Raw genomic sequence first — 19,610 nt, forward strand, 5'->3', positions numbered from 1 at the left:
AGCCTTTTTTACATTTGGCCATGAACTCCTCTGTATACCGAATTATTCTAGAGTCTCTGCTTGATTTTTATAAAAAATAAAATGACACTTTGTAATATGTAATTTGCTACTGTTTATCTGAAGTTGTACAGTATTTGCTAATTATAAATCCTGATGAGAAACAGATGATTGTATTGTGTTCTAATACATAAAATTATTACATTAAGATATATAAATATACATATATTTACCTTTATGGCATTTGGACAATGCCCCTATCCAGAACGACTTACATTCAGTGGTGGACAAAGTACACAAACCAAGTACTTTAGCAAAGGTAGAGATACACTAGGTAAAGTATTACTCCAGTAAAAGTAAAAGTGGGCCCTTTAAACTTCCACTTGAGTAAAAGTACACATGTACACAGGTATTCAATGTACTATGATTTATTATGGCTATAATGTTCCTATTATCATTTTAGTCACAAAACTCTTAATCAATTCAGTTTGTTGAAGACTCGAATGTTACACTTAGCAGACCAATCTATTAATAGAATGATATTAATGAGTCAAACACTGATTGATATCTATTAAAATGATCAAAAGCAGAAAACATACTTTTCTATTACCTACTTCGAGTGTTGTGTCAAGTTAAAGTCTGGAGTTTCTTTCATCATTTATTTCCCTCAAAATATTCTGCTTGCGGTTGAACTGATGCTGAACCGTATGTTCTTGCTAAACAGATACACCAAACGACTATTAAAACAAGTTTAAAACAAAGCAAATGCTCTACCCTGATTAGTGGCTTGCTGAAATTATGGAGAGGAGATCTGTAGATATGTTGTGTGTTCAGGAAACCAAGTGGAAAGGGAGTAAGGCCAGGAACATTGAAGTTTAAACTGTACATTCATGTAGTGGTGATCTTGAAGGAAGAGTACAGTAAGAGTGGAGTGGAGGTGAAAATAATTTCTGATAGGATGATGAATGTTAAGCTGGAAGTTGAACAAGTGATGATAAATCTCATTAGTGCCTATGCTCCACAAGTGGGCTGTGAGATGGAATAATTCTAGAGTGAATTAGATGAAGTGGAAGAAGGTGTGACTAGGAATGAACAATTGGTGATTGGGGCAGCGTTTAATGGGCATGTAGGTAAAGGGAACAGAGGTGATGAGGAGGTGATGGGTAGGTATGGCCTTCTATGTAGAAGATGCAACCTGAAAGAGATTAAAGACTGTAAGGTTTTGGCAGGGGACAGTGTAGCTAGATGGTGACTGGCATAGATAGCATTGGATAATGGTCTGTAGGATGGTTTTGGAGGTGAAGAAGAAGAGGAGGAGAGTGAGGACTGAAAAAAGAATAAGATGGTGGAAACTAAAGAAGAAAGACTGTAGTGTGAGGTTCAGGAAAGAGGTCAGACAGGGGCTCGTGGTGGTGAAGAGTTGCTGGATGATTGGACACCTACTGCAGGAGTGATAAGGGAGACAGCTAGAAAGGAACTTGATGTGACATCTGGAAATAGAAAGGAAGAAAAAGAGACATGGTGGTGGAATGAGAAAGGGTAAGAGAGCAAAGGGAGAAAGAGGTTGGCAAAACAAAATTAAGATTGACAAAGTGATAAGAAAAGTAAACAGGAGTACAAGGAATGCGGCAGCAGGTAAAGAGGGTTGTGGCGAAAGCCAAGGAAAAGGCATTTAAAGAGCAGTATGAGAAGTTGGACACTAAGAAAGGAGAAAAGGATTTATACAGATTGGCCAGGCAGAGGGACCGAGCTGGGAAGGATGTACTGCAAGTTGGAGCAATAAAGGATGCAGATGGAAATGTGTTGACTAGTGAGGAGAGTGTGTTGGAAAGATGGCGGCAGTATTTTGAGCAGCTGATGAACCAGGAAAATGGGAGAGAGAGAAGGTTGGATGGTGTGGAGATGGTGAGGCAGGAAGTGGATAGGATTAGTAAGGAGGAAGTGGGAGCAGCAATTAGGAGGATGAAGAATGGGATGTCGGTTGGACCAGATGACGTGGAGCATGGAGATGTTTAGGAGAGATGGCAGTGGAGTTTTTAACCAGATTGTTTAACAGGATTTTGGAAGTTGAGAGGATGCCTGAGGAATGGAGAAGGAGTGTGCTGGTACCAATCTTTCAAAATAAGGTAGATGTGCAGACCTGCAGTAACTACAGGGGAATAAAGTTGATCAGCCACACCATGAAGTTATAGGAAAGAATGGTGGAAGCCAGGCTGAGAGAAGAGGTGACCATCTGTGAGCAACAGTATGGATTTATGCCGAGAAAGAGCAGAGAGAAAAGGTGGAAAAGGTGGAGGAGTTCAGGTACCTGGGGTCAACAGTGCAAAGTAATGGAGAGTGTGTTAGAGAAGTGAAGAAAAAGAATGCAGGAAGGGTGAAGTGGGTGGAGAAGAGTGACAGAAGTGATTTGTGATATCTGCAAAAGTGAAAGGGAAAGTTTATAGGACTGTGGTGAGACCTGCGATGTTGTATGGTTTAGAGACAGTGGCGATGGCATTGTCTGTGGAACGGTTTGGACGATACGCAAACTGCATGGGGTCCAGTGAGGGTGGTATCTGGGTCTTGATATGCCTCATGATGAGCAAAAGTACACACACCCTTCACTTAAGTAGAAGTACAGATACTCATGTTTTAAAAGACTCTGGTAAAAGGTGAACTACTGATTATACTTTTTTACTCAAGTTAAAATAACAATGTTTGGGCTTTGATATGTACTAAGTAAAAAGTAGCCATTACTTCTACCTGTTTTAGTGTCACGCTGAATACTAGATAATATATACTGGATATTAGACGTCATGTCATATTAGTATTAGGGCCGTCAATTAATTAAAATATTTATTTGTGATTAATCGCATGATTTCACAAGTTAGCTCACTATTAATCGCAACTCAATCGCACATTTTAACCTGTTCTAAATGTACCTAAAATGAATACCGTATTTTCCGGACTATAAGCCTCTACTTTTTTCCCACGCTTTGATCCCCGCGGCTTAAACAACAAAGCGGATAATATATGTATTTTTCCTGGGTTTTTCCCGGTTTTACAAGCTTCCCGCCGCCAAAAAACTGAGACCCATAACATTAGACCAATGAAATTGCGGAACGGGTTCAGGTGAACCAATGAAACTCTTTATATTAAATCAGATGCGCTCCCACTGAATCTGGCCGCACCACATCATAAATATGTATGAGGTTCCTCTGACTTTTGACCTGCCGCTCACTCGGACTGTCAACAGGAAATGCGAATCATTCACCATGCTGAAAACAACCGGGCATGAAAAAACGCACTTCACCCGTGTTCTGAGCTGCACGGCATCGGGAGAAAAGCTTCACCGATGGTGATTTTTAAACGCACGACGATGCCAAAAAGAAAAACTCCCGAGAGAAATTGTTGTGAAAGGCAGGAGGAAGTACGGTGGCCGAGAAGTGCAAAACACATTAACAAATCCGAAAACAAATGAACAAATCCGAAAACAAAAATGATCTGTAAGTTTCCATTCACAAACTACCTACCTTTTCCGGTTTGTCTGAATCGTTGCACGAAACACATTAACAAATCCAAAAAACACAACGACAAGCCGGACAAACCGGAAAAGGTAGGTATAGTTTGTGAATGGAAACTTACAGATCATTGGACGAGACACCTGTCACTCACCTGTATATCTTGACTGACAGGTGTCTTGTCCAATGATCTGTAAGTTTCCATTCGCAAACTATACCTACCTTTTCCGGTTTGTCTGGCTTGTCGTTGTGTTTTTTGGATTTGTTGATGTGTTTTTGAATTTGTTAATTTGTTTTCGAATTTGTTAATTTGTTTTTGAATTTGTTAATTTGTTTTCGGATTTGTTAATTTGTTTTTGAATTTGTTCATTTGTTTTTGAATTTGTTATTTTGTTTTTGGATTTGTTAGTGTTTTCTAATTTGTTAATTTGTTTTCGGATTTGTTGATTTGTTTTTGGATTTGTTAATATGTTTTTGGATTTGTTAATGTGTTTTGCACTTCTCGGCCACCGTAAGGAAGACAGTGAACAATGACTTTCTTGGTAGGCTACTGTTTAGATACAAGCCATGTTACAGTCACTGTCTTTCATCAAAGCCTGTGTAAAGTTCATTAGTTTCAGTGTAGCGGCTTATAGACAGGTGCGGCGTATTTATGTTCAAAATAAAAATCTTTGTCAAATTCGGTGGGTGCGGCTTATATTTGGGTGCGATTAATAATCCGGAAATTACGGTACTTAAATTTTTAATACTCTAATCAACATATATTCAACAAATAAACAAATATTGATGCTTTATGCAAATGTATGTTTTTATTAGTGAAACCAGACTCAACATAGAGCATGAAGACAAAATATTCTTGTAAATGTTTTAAAGAAATTATGGTGTTTCAAATTCTGTAAATCCCCAAGACACCAAACGGAACCTTTGCTATGTTTCCACAGGGACAGTTAGTAAGTTGATACCGGAGAAACTGTACATCTTCTAACTTTCATACGGATTACATAATCAGAGAATATTTGTTTGATGACAATTGGTTTATTTGAAAGTAGACATTTCAAGCTTTCTATTAATTTTTTTATTATATGTGTGAGGCAAGTATTCACTGATATTTAAGTTATATTTATCTATCTATAAAGAGAGATGAAGGAGACGGCAGAGAGGGCCCCTGTCTGTTTCTTTATTTTACAAAAAAACAAGCATTTTGTTATTATAAGTGAATACAAATAAAAGGAGACGCTTTACAGATCCGAATTATGTATTGCTCTTATCTGTAAGGTAAAAAAAAAAAAACCAGTTAGTTTCGGTTGTTATGAGAAAAAAATGCCAAAAAATGCACCAGCACATTTGTCAACCCCAGAGGGTTCATTGTGTGCATCTTAGCAGATTTTGGTGCTTGAATTAAGATTTGGCGCATCAGTTAAACAGATATTTACTGATTAAAAAATAATTTTTCGGTAAAGTTTATTTATTTATTTTTTATATCTGACATGAATAAACTTGTGTTGCGCTGAAAGTTTTATACTCTTTTACTTTATTATATTTATTTATTTTTTTATATTTAATAAAAATTGTCAGAATTGTCACGCTGCATTCATCACGTGTTAAAAAAAATAGTGCCGTTTAAATAAATCTGCGTTAACGTGTTATTAACAAGTTCATTTTTACAGCCCTTTGACAGCTTTTAGTAGCGCACGCACCTTTGCGGTCATCCATGGCTTCTGGTTGGAGCGTGCGGCAATGGTCTTCGAGGGTCTTGGATGTACAGAGGGAGAACAGACAGTTTCTAAGGGTGTGGTTCCCATTGTGAAGTATGGAGGAGGTGTGAGGTGTGCTTTGCTGGTGACTCTGTTGGTGATTTAGTCAAAATGGAGGACACACTTAACTAGCATGACCACCTCAGCATTTTAGAGCAACATGCCATCCCATACCTTTGAAGAAACAAAAATATAAAACTATTAGTGAAGTCAGGTACTAATGTAGGGAAAGGATGTCTTGGGTGCAGTCAGCATTCAGGTTAATCCCATAGGTGTTCTATAAAGTAAAGGTCAGAGCTCTATATCATGCCAATTTACACTCCAACCCATGTACACAGGTTTAGTTCTCCTAGTTCAAGTGAAGAGAACATGCTAACACACCCTAAAGTATCCTATACAATTGTGTGCCTCTGACACTGTGGTAACAGATGGGAGGAACAATATGTGGCTGGAAAAGTCAGGTGTCGTAATACTAACTATACATAGTTCAAAATTTTGAATTATTTAGTAAGTTAATTAATTAATCAGTAGGTTGTTCACTATAAAATCAACTCAGGTGTCAGGTGCTGTTTCGAATTAGTGTCCTGCTCCTGTAGTCATAAAGATCCTAATACTCATAAAGAGTATCCTTTCAGCACACTCTTTTACCCTGTATACTATAATGATTTTTAACAGTTGTCTATTCAGTGTCCCACAGAAGAGGAGGATGTTTTTTAGTCTGGTTTCTTGCATTGTTGTCCACCATCACAATTTGGCCCTTGTCTTAGTCATTTAAACCCTTGCACTTGTCCATTTTCCCTGCTTTCTGAACTGTATGATCACTGCTACCTAAAATATCTCACTATTTTGACAGGAGCCTCTCTTACAAAATAATCGGTTTTAGTCACCTGTCAGTGGTTTTAATCTTATGGCTAATCGGTGTTTATGCTTTAATATACACACCTCATAAACAATAATACTATAGTGGAAATACATGGAATCATGATTAATTTCTTTTATATATTACTTTTTTCTTTGTTCAGAGCCAAAAATCTGTTGAACAATCTATTGACAAAATGTTTGTTATATCTGTTGCTTTAAAATGACCCAATTGCACTGACTAGCTTGATAGTTATTCATTAGCTCTCTTCATGATAAAGATAAAGATACCTTCCTTGCTGACAAGGTACAAAAGCTAATTTTTGGAATGTAATGGTTGTATTTAATCAACTTTGCTAAGTCTAAATAATATATGTCTGACTTTTATGAAGCATACTTAAGTTTTTACATGGGCACCAACCGCCTATATTTAGGTACAGCTCATACTACAATGTTCAACTTTATTACATGTTTAAATGTTGTACAATGAACTAGTAAAGAAGTCAATCTTAATTTAATCTAGCAGCAGGCTGATCAATGGCTTCCTGATAATGTACATGAGGCTTGCATTGTTATGTATTTACCGAAATCATTAGGCAACTGATAACATCGACTAAAAGAGCTTACAAGGGAAAATATTTTTTTTAAAAGACAACATAGAGACCTTTAAGGCACAAGGCAAGAATGTTTGCAAAAGAAAAAGTAGCTGTCTTACTTTGCATATGTTAATGTGCCACTTTTATTTCACTCTTTATAGTAAAAATGCTCCAGATGTATCAAATTGTTTAAAGTATCACATTGTGACAGGTTTGAGGTGATATAGAGTACAATTACATGCCCCATTGTAACAGGGTGTGCATGTAACAAGTATATTGTTTGTATTTATTTATTTTATTTTTCCTTTTGGATGTTTTTCTATGTTCTTCTTAGTGGATCTTAGTTTATTATTTTTTCACATCAGAAAAATTAGCAAGTGTGTAGACTCATTATATCCACTGTACATTTAAACAGCACTTTATTCTTTTTATTTTTTAACACTTTATCTCAGCACTTTATTCTTTTTTTTTTTTTTTTTTGTGACATTAAAATACTGTTCTTTGCCTTTAAGGTGAATACTGTCTATGATTGATTGGTCAGCATGTGTATGAGTGTGTATATGAGTGTGTGTATGAGTGTGTGTGTGTGTGTGTGTGTGTGTGTGTGCCAGTGTCTGTAGGCATGAGTCAGGCTCTCCTGTGTGTGTGTGTGTGTGTGTGTGTGTGTGTGTGTGTGTGTGTGTGTGTGTGTGTGTATATCTGCACTAGCAGCAGTCTGCCACAAGCTCCTCTCTTCCCTCTCACTTTCTGTTCTTCTGTTCCCCCACTCCTCCTGCTGTCTACTTAAGGACTCATTTAGGCTGCTCTGTATCCAGACGCATAGTGTTCTCAGCTCTGGGGTGTGTTTGACTTGTAGTGGAGTGGTGAACGTGGACAGGACTGGATCTGCTGTCTCCTCATGCTGCGTGTATTTATCCTTTGTGCCCAGAATGTGCTGACGCACGATGAGGACATCACAGATGCCTACTGCTGTGTCACATATGAAGGTAGGGAAAAGCTGACAAGTAGCTGCCACCACCAGTTTCTACTATTCTGCTCTCTTCATTCTGTCCTCCAGTGACATTTTCTGTCTCTGTCTTGGTCACTGTCTCTGTGTTCATGTGTTAACACTTCAGCAGCTGAGGTTATTATTGGAAAAACATACTCTCTCTCTCTCTTTCTCTCTTTCTCTCTCTCTCTCTCTCTCTCTCTCTCTCTCTCTCTCTCTCTCTCTCTCTCTCTCTCTCTCTCTCTCTCTCTCTCTCTCTGCATCTGGGCCATGCAGTGGAGTCCTGTTACACTGTAGCTGTGAGCATGTGTCTGTTTAGTTCAGCATGGCCTTAGTTTATAAGGACGGCTCTGTCATTAGAGTTTGGGGCCTCTGTGGTAGTTACTCTTCTCAGGGTGCTGTGTCAGTAATAAGAATTTACTTCTGTGTGCTGAACCAGAAAAACTGCACACAACAATGTCTCTGTTTGTTCAAAATCAGTATTACGTTCATATATTTTTTTTAATTCTCTTTATGTTTATTTGCTAATGTTAAGAACGCTGCAGGTCAAATATGTGAAGAATATTCTTTTGCCCTCTCTTTGACATTCCTAGTATTTATTCATCAGATAGAAGGCTGTTATATTGAAACAGGCCATTTTCTGAGCTGGCATATGCAATTCCAAGCAAAAACCCCCTCTAGCAGTATTTGCTAATGAAAACAGTCATTTGTTCTTAAAAGACCACTAAAGAGATTTATTCATGTGTCCCCTTCTCCCCCTCGATAAAACCTGATCTCTCTTTGTATTTGAAAGTGTACTGACTAGCATTAATTTAATTAGTAAGGGATATGTAAAAACCTGCTGATGGAATTTACCTTGTTGGAAAAATGTCTGATTCATGTGGAAGTCATATAATTCTAGGTGGTAATTTTTTATAATTTCAGTAAGTTTCACATCATTGTAGTCAGAAACTCATATATGTTTATGTAAACTGAAACAATGAGTTAGTTCTCACAGATTCTAATACATTTTGACACTAAATTTTGCTGAAAATTCTGAGAAAATCCTGGGGCAGTGAACCCCCCGATAGAGCGATCAGTCTTGAGGGCTTTTCTTTTGCTGCACCAGGTGGTGCTCCTTATCTAAACAAATCCATTCTCCCATGTAGGACCTGGACCTCAATGGACAAATACATGATATACAGTTATCATTTAATTTCAACAGCATTCCAAAACTATTCTTAAATACTGAGAGACTTCAGTTTCCTCATACTTGTTTTCATCATCATCAGCAACAACAGTTTTATTGATCAAGAATCTTCCAGAATTTGAAACGATATTCTGTGTCATTTGCTCATGTAATGTTCCCTTATTTTCTGAACTTGATTTATTATTGCTATTATTAAGTGGTCCATGTTAGTCCTGTATGAAACCAAAAAAACAGGGAGAGGGGGAAAGAGATAGAGACAGGACAAAGCAGCAGGAAATGTTAAGATTTCCTCTTAACACATGGGCTGGGTTACCAGAGTGGGGCGTCTGGTCTGAAGTGAGTTAGCTGTATATGTCTCAGCAAGCTTCCACGGACCTTTTCATCATATCTAAGGAGTTAGTTTGAGAGCAGCTGGACGGTTGGTGCATGTAAAGGATTTACATTCTGGACCTTTGCTGTGAGAAGAAGTGAATGTGCGCATATACGTGCTGTATGTGTATGTTTACTGTGATGTGTGGAGTATCACTCAGTCTGTTGGAACGTTGAGTTGTACAGTTATTGTGGCAGCATGTTGAGGTGTGTGCTCCAGAGAGCGACTCACCTGAAGAATGTGGAGAAAGGGGAGCGGCAAAGTGACCCGCTAGCCAGCATCACATTCAGAGGTAAGATATATAGTGTGTCAATATTTTAATTTGTGGCATGGTAGGTGGTGTTGGCATATGGGGGAAGAACTCACTTGTGTCTTGGTTTCTTCAGTTTCAGCCCACCTCCCGAAAATCATTTTGATAGATTAATTTAGGGCTAGGAATGACCCCTAGATGTCAATGAATGTCCTTAGGGTGCAGTGTAATTGATTGGTGTATTTTCCAGGGTGTACCCTTGTTAAATCCCCAATGTTCTCAGAATAGGTTTAGAACATAAATAAATAAATAAATAAATAAATAAATAAATAAATAAATAAATAAATAAATAAATATTAATTTATTTGAGATTCAGGAAACAGAAAGCAAAACCAGTGTATGTTGTGACTGATGTATGTTACAGTCTAATACATGGTTTTGTGATATCAGTTATGACTGTCATGAACCGTTTATAACTATGATGTTCATTGGTGTGTCAGGAACGCTACAGCTGTATCACTGATAAGGAGTAGAACTGACAACCTACCTCTTCTTATGCCGTACAATACCAATACCAATGAGATGTTTTTCTATAACACAATCAAGATTAATAGCAGAGTGTTTCTTGGGTTGTTTCCAGTGGAATGAATGAGTAACATAGGCTTCAGTTAGCCACTTTAATTTTACACTATAAGATGATTGGTAGTTCCTGTCATTGTGTTGCACTTCCTGTTCTTATGTGTATGCATGAGAGTGTAGAACAGGGTGTTTTCATCTCTGAATTTAAACAACAGCTTTCCCTTTGGAATTATGGCATGATTAAATTCAGATTGGCTTTTTCATTTGGTTCTCTGTGGTTGCAGTCTGTGCTGTAGGTGTGGGATTTTATTGAGATGTAAAGTTAAATGGGAAATGCAGAGCAACAATGCAATTTTTTTTTGTTCTTAATCCTCCTCTGTTGACTCGTTTCATTGGAGCAGTTGAATGCGTAATTTTGTTCATGCTATTTGGTAATCATGTACCATAAATCTTTTACAAAAGTTAAAATAAAACACAGCTGGTTTTGCTTTTTGGTATTTAACTTTTTGTTTGTTATTAATAATATTTGATAAAATAAAATAACCTAATATAAACAATTAAATGAGGTGAAACTAAAAATGGTACAACTTTACTTTTCATAATTCTATGTGAAAAATTGATTTAATTCAAATTATAGTAACTATATACACAAACTAGAAAAAGAATTATGTTTTTCCCAGGTTGTCACATGTATATGAAGCTTTTATTGGTCAAATCATTGGTCGGGAAATGAGCAAAGATTAAATAAATAGATAAAGTAACATAGAATGGAACAGCTTTCTCTTTGATTCCTTTAAATGGTAAACCTGTCAACAGAAAGGATATTTAATGTTGTTCTATTAAATGTGAATAGTTTCATACAGTTGATGAAAAGTTAATTGGATGGATAGATAAATAGTAAATAATAGTACATAATTTTGTGTTTACATAAAAAAAATATATTCATTAAAATGATTTACCTTTGCACATAACAAAAACGACTATGTAAGTGAATTTCTCTGTTTTTCTCCTAACAAGTTGACTGCAGCAAAGTAAACCAGCAAATGGTTGCAGGAGGTCTTAGGAGTGCATTTGTTTAATTATTGCTCATTTCTTGAACACTTTCCTGATTTGTTGTAAATAACTTGTAAATCTTGTGCAGCCGTGTACTGCTAGTGTGTACACTAGTTTCTACAATGCCTAAGGCTCTGTACTACTACTGTAGTTAACCGTACATCTGCATTAGACTTAAACAGGCTGAAAATAATTTTACAGTTAAAGTGGCACCTTCAAAAAAAAAAAGCAAAAAAAGCTCTAAGCTGTTTAAGTGTATATTAGAAGAATGGTGGAAACCTTGCAGTAACCAAAGCATTTCCCTCCTTATGATATTGAATGCCATCTCCATTTATAGACATCATGGGCGCAAATTATTCTGCACAAAGGAAGCTCTGAGTAAGCAACAAGTTATGAGAGAAGCCTGGGGGACAGGGGGCGGGGGAAGAAGTGGATAGTTGCATAAAAAGGAGACTGAAAGCAAATATAGAACTTGTTTTTGAACTCTGTTGATTAGAAGAGTACAGGGATCATATGCAGTGTGAATTTTAAGTTCATGACCAAACCAACACTCAGCAGTGGGGGATGAACATACTTCTCCATTTGTCATGATTGAGATTATTTTCCAAATGACTGTGATGCAGAGTATTATGTGACTTATTTTAACCTGTTTTTTTGTTACATTTGCAGAAACAGAGATTTGATTGTGGTTAGAATTTGTACCAGCCCAGACCAACCTAAAGTCTTTAGTGAGACCGGCTTTCCTGTTGAGACAATATTTCAAAATTGTGTTACTATTTTAGGTACCCATTTGCTTGTGTGGATACGTTTCCAAAAATACCCGCTGATGCATGAATGCCAGATTCAATTTTTTTAATACCTGTTATCCATGGCACAACAGGAACAAACTTTCCTGAATCCAGTTGTTTTGACAGATTTTTGAATTGGTTTCATGTAACTACTCCTGGCATTACAATCAGTCAGAATGAAGAATGAAAAGTTAGATCTGTAGCAGAAACTTCTGGAAGTACATTAAAAAATATTTGTAAGTAGCTTTTTTTATCTATATTGCTCTCACTAAACAAATATTTGGTCTGTATCATGGTTTTGATTTGGTGCAAATGTCAATTTAATTGGTTTTGATTCAATTGATTTAATCTTCACTTATTAATTGAATTGAATTTCTATTTATTTTATTTTTACTCTAAGGTATATCAATTTCTATGGTTTATAGAGATGATTGAGATGTTTACTTTGATTAGATCTGTTTATAGTTAGCAGAAACACCACTGCCTGTATACACTGGAAGTCAATGCAGCCTTCCTTCTCCTCCTGGTTTAAGGAATCAGTTTCCTTCGATTATATATGAACAATCTGACCCTTCATTCTTATCCCATGTAGAAATGATGGTGGCAAAAACAGCTACCGGATCTCACACTAAATGTTTTTGGTTAACATTTAAAATTTAATATATCATAATAAGGTAGCATGTAAACATTTCTTTTCAATATCACAGTCAGTGCTATGTAAATTAATGTTTTTTTCCCTTTTTTCAGGGACTAAAAAGAAGACCAAAGTTGTTAAAAACAATGTCAACCCAGTCTGGAATGAGGTTAGTTAACCACTTTGTATTATGGTATTTTTTAAATATGAGTACTTAACAATGCAAAATGACTAAGCAATACTTTATGTACCATATGGAAAAATAATAATACACCAAACCTGACACAGATAACAAATTAAATTATTATATGGTAGACTATTAAATACCTTTTCTTATTTTTACCTGCTAAGAATTATTTTTTTCTTCTTTTGTCTCATCTAACTTCTTTTCTTGTTTTCTTGATTATGTCAGGGTTTTGAGTGGGACCTAAAAGGAGTACCCCTAGACTCAACAGCAGAGCTGCATGTGGTTGTGAAGGACCATGAAAAAATGGGAAGGAACCGGTATGTTTGTACATCTGCAGTATGTGGAAGTTAAAGCACTGTTCCAAACTACACCCTAAACACTATAATCTGCCTTAAAGCCTGCACTTTTTTCACACTGACACTTTCTTTTTTATAAATTTTTTCATTGGTTACTGCACTTAAGTAAATTCTGTAAAAGTAAACTTAAATAAAACTCTTTAATACTGAATTTTTAACTCAATTATATTTCAGAATAACATGCTGTTCCTCGCTAATTTGAAGTGAATAAATAAATTGCGGTAAATGAGAACTTGCAGATCGTTGACAATTTTACCCTTACAGTTCTTGTAAGTGTAAGTGTTCCCTCACTGTATGGCTGTATTAATAGAAATCTTACAGCACAAGGGTTGCTGTTTCGTAAAGCATTACTGTTCAGTTTATCTACTGAATTAACACATAGCAATATAATATTTTATATACTTTATATACTTTATATAGTAAAGCTAGCAAACCCCGGAAGTTCATTAACATGGAATTTTATATGACATGCAATAAAGTGTTTGCTTTGCACCAGGAGCTTTACACTGGCTGACTGAGCTCCAAAATAAACCCATATTTTAACCAATAGACTTAACATTGTAGCATGACTTTGCTGGATTTTCTTAGAGTACTTATAATTTAATTAATTATAAAAAAATATATTTCTTTTATTAATTATTATGAAAAAGAATTGTACATTGCACAATTTTTTTTATTCCAGGGGTGGCCAACCAGTTAGAGACCGAGAGCCACATTTTTTACTGTGTTACCGCAAAGAGCCACATCATACACATGGGCACACATTAACATCACCTATCCCTTCCTCTTACACACACACACACACACACACACACACACACACACACACACACACACACACACACACACACACACACACACACACACACACACACACACACACACACACACACCTCTGGTAAGCCAGATTTATTGTAAATGTCACACACCAACATAATGACAGAAATTGACTCCTACAGTTCTAAGACCACAGGCCATTCATTTTCAACAATGAACATTGTGTGCACTGTCTCACACACACAAACTCTGTTTAACCAAGTCCACAAACAAAAATATAATAATTTATAATAGCGTTTTTCTTTTACTATGCATGGTACTTTATTTTTTTATGTGCGTGTTCACTTTGTACTGTATTTTCATACTTCATACGGTATTTTCGTCAAATGCGCATCTGCGTGAGATGAATAATATACCGCAGGGGTGGGCAATTAATTTTTTACAAGGGGCCACATGAGAAACTTGAATTGTGTCAGATGGCCACACCAACGATAATATGTTAGGGATGCACCGAAATGAAAATTAAATTCAAAAGTCAATGAATTCCATAATTTTTTGTGTTATGCCTTTTGCCTTGGCACCATCACTGGAAAACTTTCCTGCCTTTTCACAAACGTCCTCTACAGACGGAGTGCGCATGCTCGGATTGACTACTTTTCTGCGCCGCGTTCTTCTCATATTTAGAATGGCAATCGGGATGTTTGGATATCAGATGATAAATTATACCCGGCTTGGAGAAACTCTTTGCAGATACACCCCCTTTTAAAATTTCAGCATTACATGTTTTGCAAATCGCTATCCGCACACCGCAGACATGTTGCTCTTATCCAGATAACCGTGTGCTGGCTGCGCTTTTTTATTGCGTCATTACAATTGTGTTCCGGACGAAAATTTTCAGTGCATCCCTGTAATTTATGATTGGCCTCACGCGGGCCGGACAGGGACGTACAAAGGGCCGGATGTGGCCCGCGGGCCGTAGTTTGCACAATTCTGATATACCGCAAAGTTTCCCAGTATAGGGGCAAGCTCACTTAAGTCTTAAAAATACCGTATTGAACTCAAGCGAAGCGAACACGCACATGAAAAATCAAACACACACAAACTTCGATATGAACGTAAGAGCCGCATGCTACTCGCGAGCCGCGATTTGGCCACCCCTGTTTTATTCAATCCAGTTATTGTTCTCTATGGCTGTTGAAAGCATCATACAAATTCTGATAGCATGTCCAGTGAATATGTTACCATTCTGTAATGTAACAAACCCAAATAATAAATAAATAAGAAAATCTGGTAAAATATTATTAGATGTTTATTGATGTCGTGCTAGTAATGCAAAATAAATGCTGCTGCACTGAATATTCCCAAGAGTGCATTGGCCTCCATAATTCTTAAATAGAAGCATGGCACATTTATTAAAATATAGTATGCTGTACATATAAAAATTTGGGTCCTGGAGTTCAGTATATCATATCCCAGGCTTAATGACAACCATTATTTCACATTTATTTTTATTTTGCATAACTGTTCAATGAAAACATTCTCTCTACTAAAGTTTATTTATTTGATGGTGTGAGCTCAGACCAATGGCATTTAGATTTTTAACTTCACATTTTTATACACAGTGCATTTGGAAAGTATTTAGACCCACTTCACTTTCATCAAGTTTGTTATATTGCAGCCTGACACTACAATAGTTTAAAATATATAATCTTTATATTCAAATTAAAATTCTCTCAGTACCTCATAATAAGTATTAAAAAAATATAGCACATTCATAAGTATTCAGACCCTTTTATTTAGTAACTAGTTAAAGCACCTTTGGCCTCAATCATTGGCCAAAGTTGAGTGTTTTTGGGTATGAAGCAACAAGCTTTGTATACCTGGATTGGGGGATTTTCGGCCATTCTTCATGGCAAATCTACTCATGCTGGGTAACATTGGATGAGGACTGTTGGTGGACAGCCACTTTCAGATCTCTCCAGAGATGTTTAAGGTTCATGTCGGGGCTCTGGCTGGGACATTTATAGAGTTGTATCTGAGCTACTCCTATGTTGCCTTGGCTGTGTGCTTGGGGTTATTGTTATGTATGAAAGTGACCCTTCAGCACAGACTGAGGTCCTGAGTGCTGTGGAACAGGTTTTTATAGAAGATATCTGTACTTTGCTCCATTCAGCTTTCCCTCAACCCTGACCAGTCTCTCAGTGCCTGCTGCAGAAAAAACACCCCCACATCATGATTCTGCCACCATCTAACTTCACTTATATTTACATTGACAGCAGTTAGCAGACTCCCTTGGGCCCTGAGCGGTCATTACCCGCCCAAAACCATCCCAAAAGTATCACTTTTATATGTGGTATGTTGCTTGATTTCCTCCAAGACGTAATGTTTAGGATCAAGGACAAACTGTTCAATCTTGGTTTCATCTTCATCAATCGTTTTTCAAACAATATGAGAGTCCTTCAGGTAGCTTTAGGAAAACTCCAAGCAGGCTTCTATGGGTTTTGTACTGAGGAGATGCTTCCATCTAACCACTCTGCCATAAAGTCCAGATTGGTGGAGGGCAGCAGTGATGATTGTCCTTCTGAAACTTTGTCCCATTACCATACATTACCTCTTGGAAGAGTCCTGGTTGTGCCACACTTCATCCATTTGAGAATTATGGCCACTGTGCTTTTGGGAAACTTCAGTGCATCAGAATTCTTTTGTATCCTTCCCCGGATCTGCACCTTGCAACAATCTCATCTCTGAGCTCTGCAGGCAGTTCCTTTAAGCTCATGGCTTGTTTTTTGCTCTGATATGCATTGTCAGCTGTGAGGTCTTTACAGAGAGGTGTGTGCCTTTTCAAATTGTGTTCAATCAAAAAACTTGTCCACAGGTGGACTCTAATCAAGGTGCAGAGACATCTCAGCAATGATCAAGAGAATAGGGAGACACCGGAGCTAAATTTCAAGTGTTGTTGCAAACAGTCTGAATACTTACGTACATGTTTTATGTTTTCACTTTTTTATTATTAGGTATTGAGTGTAGATTAATGAGAGAAAAAAGAATTTAAATGAATGTAGAATATCAATAATCAACTTTTCCATCAGACATTATTTTATATCAGTTACAACATTTGAAAGCCATTTTGAAAGCATAGTTAAGTTAGTGTTTAAGCGTTCAAATTATTTAAATTCTTACACAGCATCCATAATAATCATGAAACACCACTGGAGAATAGGGAGTGGTCATTTTCTGGTCGGTTCAATGTCATACAGGATGTATTTTGGTGGGTAAGTAGAGATTCATGAAAAAGGAAGGATGAGTGGCAAAAATGGATGGGAATGCCCACAGGATGTGACTCGCAGCAATGTGCCATGTCTTATCATCTCAACCAGGAATATAATCCTCCTTAAAAAAGGGTTGAATTTGTTATTATTTTGAATACTAACATACATGTTCAAGAAACCTCTTGATAACAGTCAAAGGGAGAAAGGATCTAAATAAGAAAGCAAAATTCAAGATCTTCTCTTGCATGACTTTTTTTTAGCAAGTGAACTTGAACAGCATATTTACAAAGAAAGAGCCAAGAAAGCAAATGACAGAAACCCGTGCTGTTTGGTGTTGTTTCAATCATGATATGGTAATAGAAACACAAGACTGTTAACAGAGACTCAAGTACACTCTATAGGTATGTGCACACATTTACATTTACATTTACATTTGCAGCATTTAGCAGACGCCCTTATCCAGAGCAACGTACAAAAGTGCCTTACACCTATAAGATTTGTATGTGCTTTTTTGAACATCCTATTCCACATTTATAACAACCTCCAACCTCCACATCTCTCCACATTGCGAAGAGTATGGTTGTGGAGATCTGTGCTTATTCAAAAACAAGGGTGTTAGTAAAGGTACAGATGTAGGTTGAGGAGGTCTGGTGTGCAGTCAGTGTTTCAATTCATCCCAAAGGTGTTAAATAAGGTTGGTCATAGCTCTAAAGCAGGCCTACTGGGTCTACTAGTTCAAATAAAGGGATCAAATTAACACTACCACATCCAAAGACACCCTATACAACTGTCTGACTACAGATTTGTGGGAACAGTTTGGAGAAGAACACATATGGTTGAAAAAGTCAATACTTTTGTCCGTGTTGTGTATCTGCAATAAAGTGTCTAATACACAATACCTACAAGCCGTTTGTATTGTGTGTTATCCTGCAGGTTTCTGGGGGAATGTCGGATTTCTTTAAGGGATTTACTCAACTCCCCAAGCCTAACAGCTACCTTCACTGTATCCTTAGTGGACAACAAGAGAAACAACACCGGGGTAGGACATTTTCTGTCTCTCTTTGATTTGTTAACTTATTTTTGAAAGGGCATGTGGTTATATCTTTAATATCTAAGCCCTCATTGAATCAAACACAATAGTGAAAACTGAATTTATATTAAATCTGCAGTAAATTATAAAATGGTTTAACATGGAGAGCTAAAATTGGAGAAGTGTGAGAGAATATTTACTGTTCTGATGGCCAACTACCAGCTGAGGGTAATGGAATCTATGGCACACCCATGAGAAAGGATGTCAAGTGTCAAGTGTACACTAGCATGCAGCCTATAACAGATTGTTCTTAATATCCTCTATGTGATTCAAAAATAGCTGCCTGGTTTTTTTCTATAAGCATTCTTCATTCTACTATGTCAGTATTGAGGAGCACAGCTGTGGATTTCAGCAACAGCTATAATACATTGTGAAATTTGTCAATTTTCTCCTCAGCCTGACCGTAGGTCAAAGTGGACTAGAGAAGATAGCACACACACATACACACACACACACACACACACACACACACACACACACACACACACACACACACACACACACACACGCACACAATTGTGCACGAATGCCAGCCTGATTGTTTAACTCTAAATAACTCTTTCCTGAAGGCTGCAAGGGAGCAATTAGTTTTGTTTAGACCTCTGATGTGCGTTGACTTTAGATGCCACCAGTGGTCTCTTCAAGAGGCAGAGTTTTCCATCTCCACCCACTTCAACCTGATGACATTAAACAGTCTCTTTCTACCGTTCTCACACGCCACCTTCAAATGTGGGACTTTGCTCCTGGCATCTAAGCCCTACTTCCTGGCATTGTGTGTGTGTGTGTGTGTGTGTGTGTGTGTGTGTGTGTGTGTGTGTGTGTGTGTGTGTGTGTGTGTGTGTGTGTGTGTGTGTGTCTTACTCTTGGACGGAATTGGATAGACAGGAGAAGGTGGAGTTGTCCCTTTAAACTGTTTTGTATCCGTGTTCTCTAGAATAGCTCAGTTATAGGAAATAACTTCAGGAAAGTTTGGCTAGGTATTTGTGTTTAAAAACAGTGTTAGCTCTACATTTCAACCAATCTCTGAATATAGAAATAAACTCTACATTCAAAAATAAAGAGTGTAATCATTTTCCTGCTGAAACATAAATGTATATTTGTTTCACCCAATATAATAATGGATATCAGATACTTGATCAAATGTGTAGATACCAAAATATGCTTAGTACTAAGAACACAATATACACAATCTTCATTATAATTTTGACATTGTAGTTACTGTACATTCTTTGTTAATGTCTGATTATTTAAATATGATTTGCTGATTGTAAAATGGAAAAAAAAAATAAAAAATTGTGGTAGCAGGGGAAAACAATGATTAACAGATAAACAGTAGCTAGAATGAAATCCCAGTCTCTGTTAGTGACGCTGTAGT

The 19,610-nt window shown here is 37.0% G+C and overlaps 1 protein-coding gene across 16 annotated transcripts in view; it reads left to right on the top strand.

Moving 5' to 3' along the window:
• Window positions 1-7,367: 7,367 nt before the first annotated feature.
• Window positions 7,368-19,610, top strand: part of dysf (dysferlin, limb girdle muscular dystrophy 2B (autosomal recessive)) — a 78,890-nt gene continuing 66,647 nt past the window's right edge. For 10 of the 16 annotated variants that reach the window (XM_083542303.1, XM_083542311.1, XM_083542317.1 and 7 more), the window contains exons 1-4: window positions 9,202-9,544; window positions 12,670-12,725; window positions 12,969-13,060; window positions 18,079-18,184. In XM_083542303.1, the coding sequence (XP_083398429.1) occupies window positions 9,451-9,544; window positions 12,670-12,725; window positions 12,969-13,060; window positions 18,079-18,184 (348 nt within the window). In that variant the 5' untranslated portion in view covers window positions 9,202-9,450. Of the gene's footprint in view, window positions 7,692-9,201; window positions 9,545-12,669; window positions 12,726-12,968; window positions 13,061-18,078; window positions 18,185-19,610 lie in introns of those variants that run through there. The other 6 variants (XM_083542315.1, XM_083542306.1, XM_083542307.1 and 3 more) reach the window with 2 other exon arrangements.

Source organism: Silurus aristotelis (assembly GCF_946808225.1).
Source record: "Silurus aristotelis genome assembly, chromosome: 5".
Lineage (NCBI taxonomy): Eukaryota > Metazoa > Chordata > Actinopteri > Siluriformes > Siluridae > Silurus > Silurus aristotelis.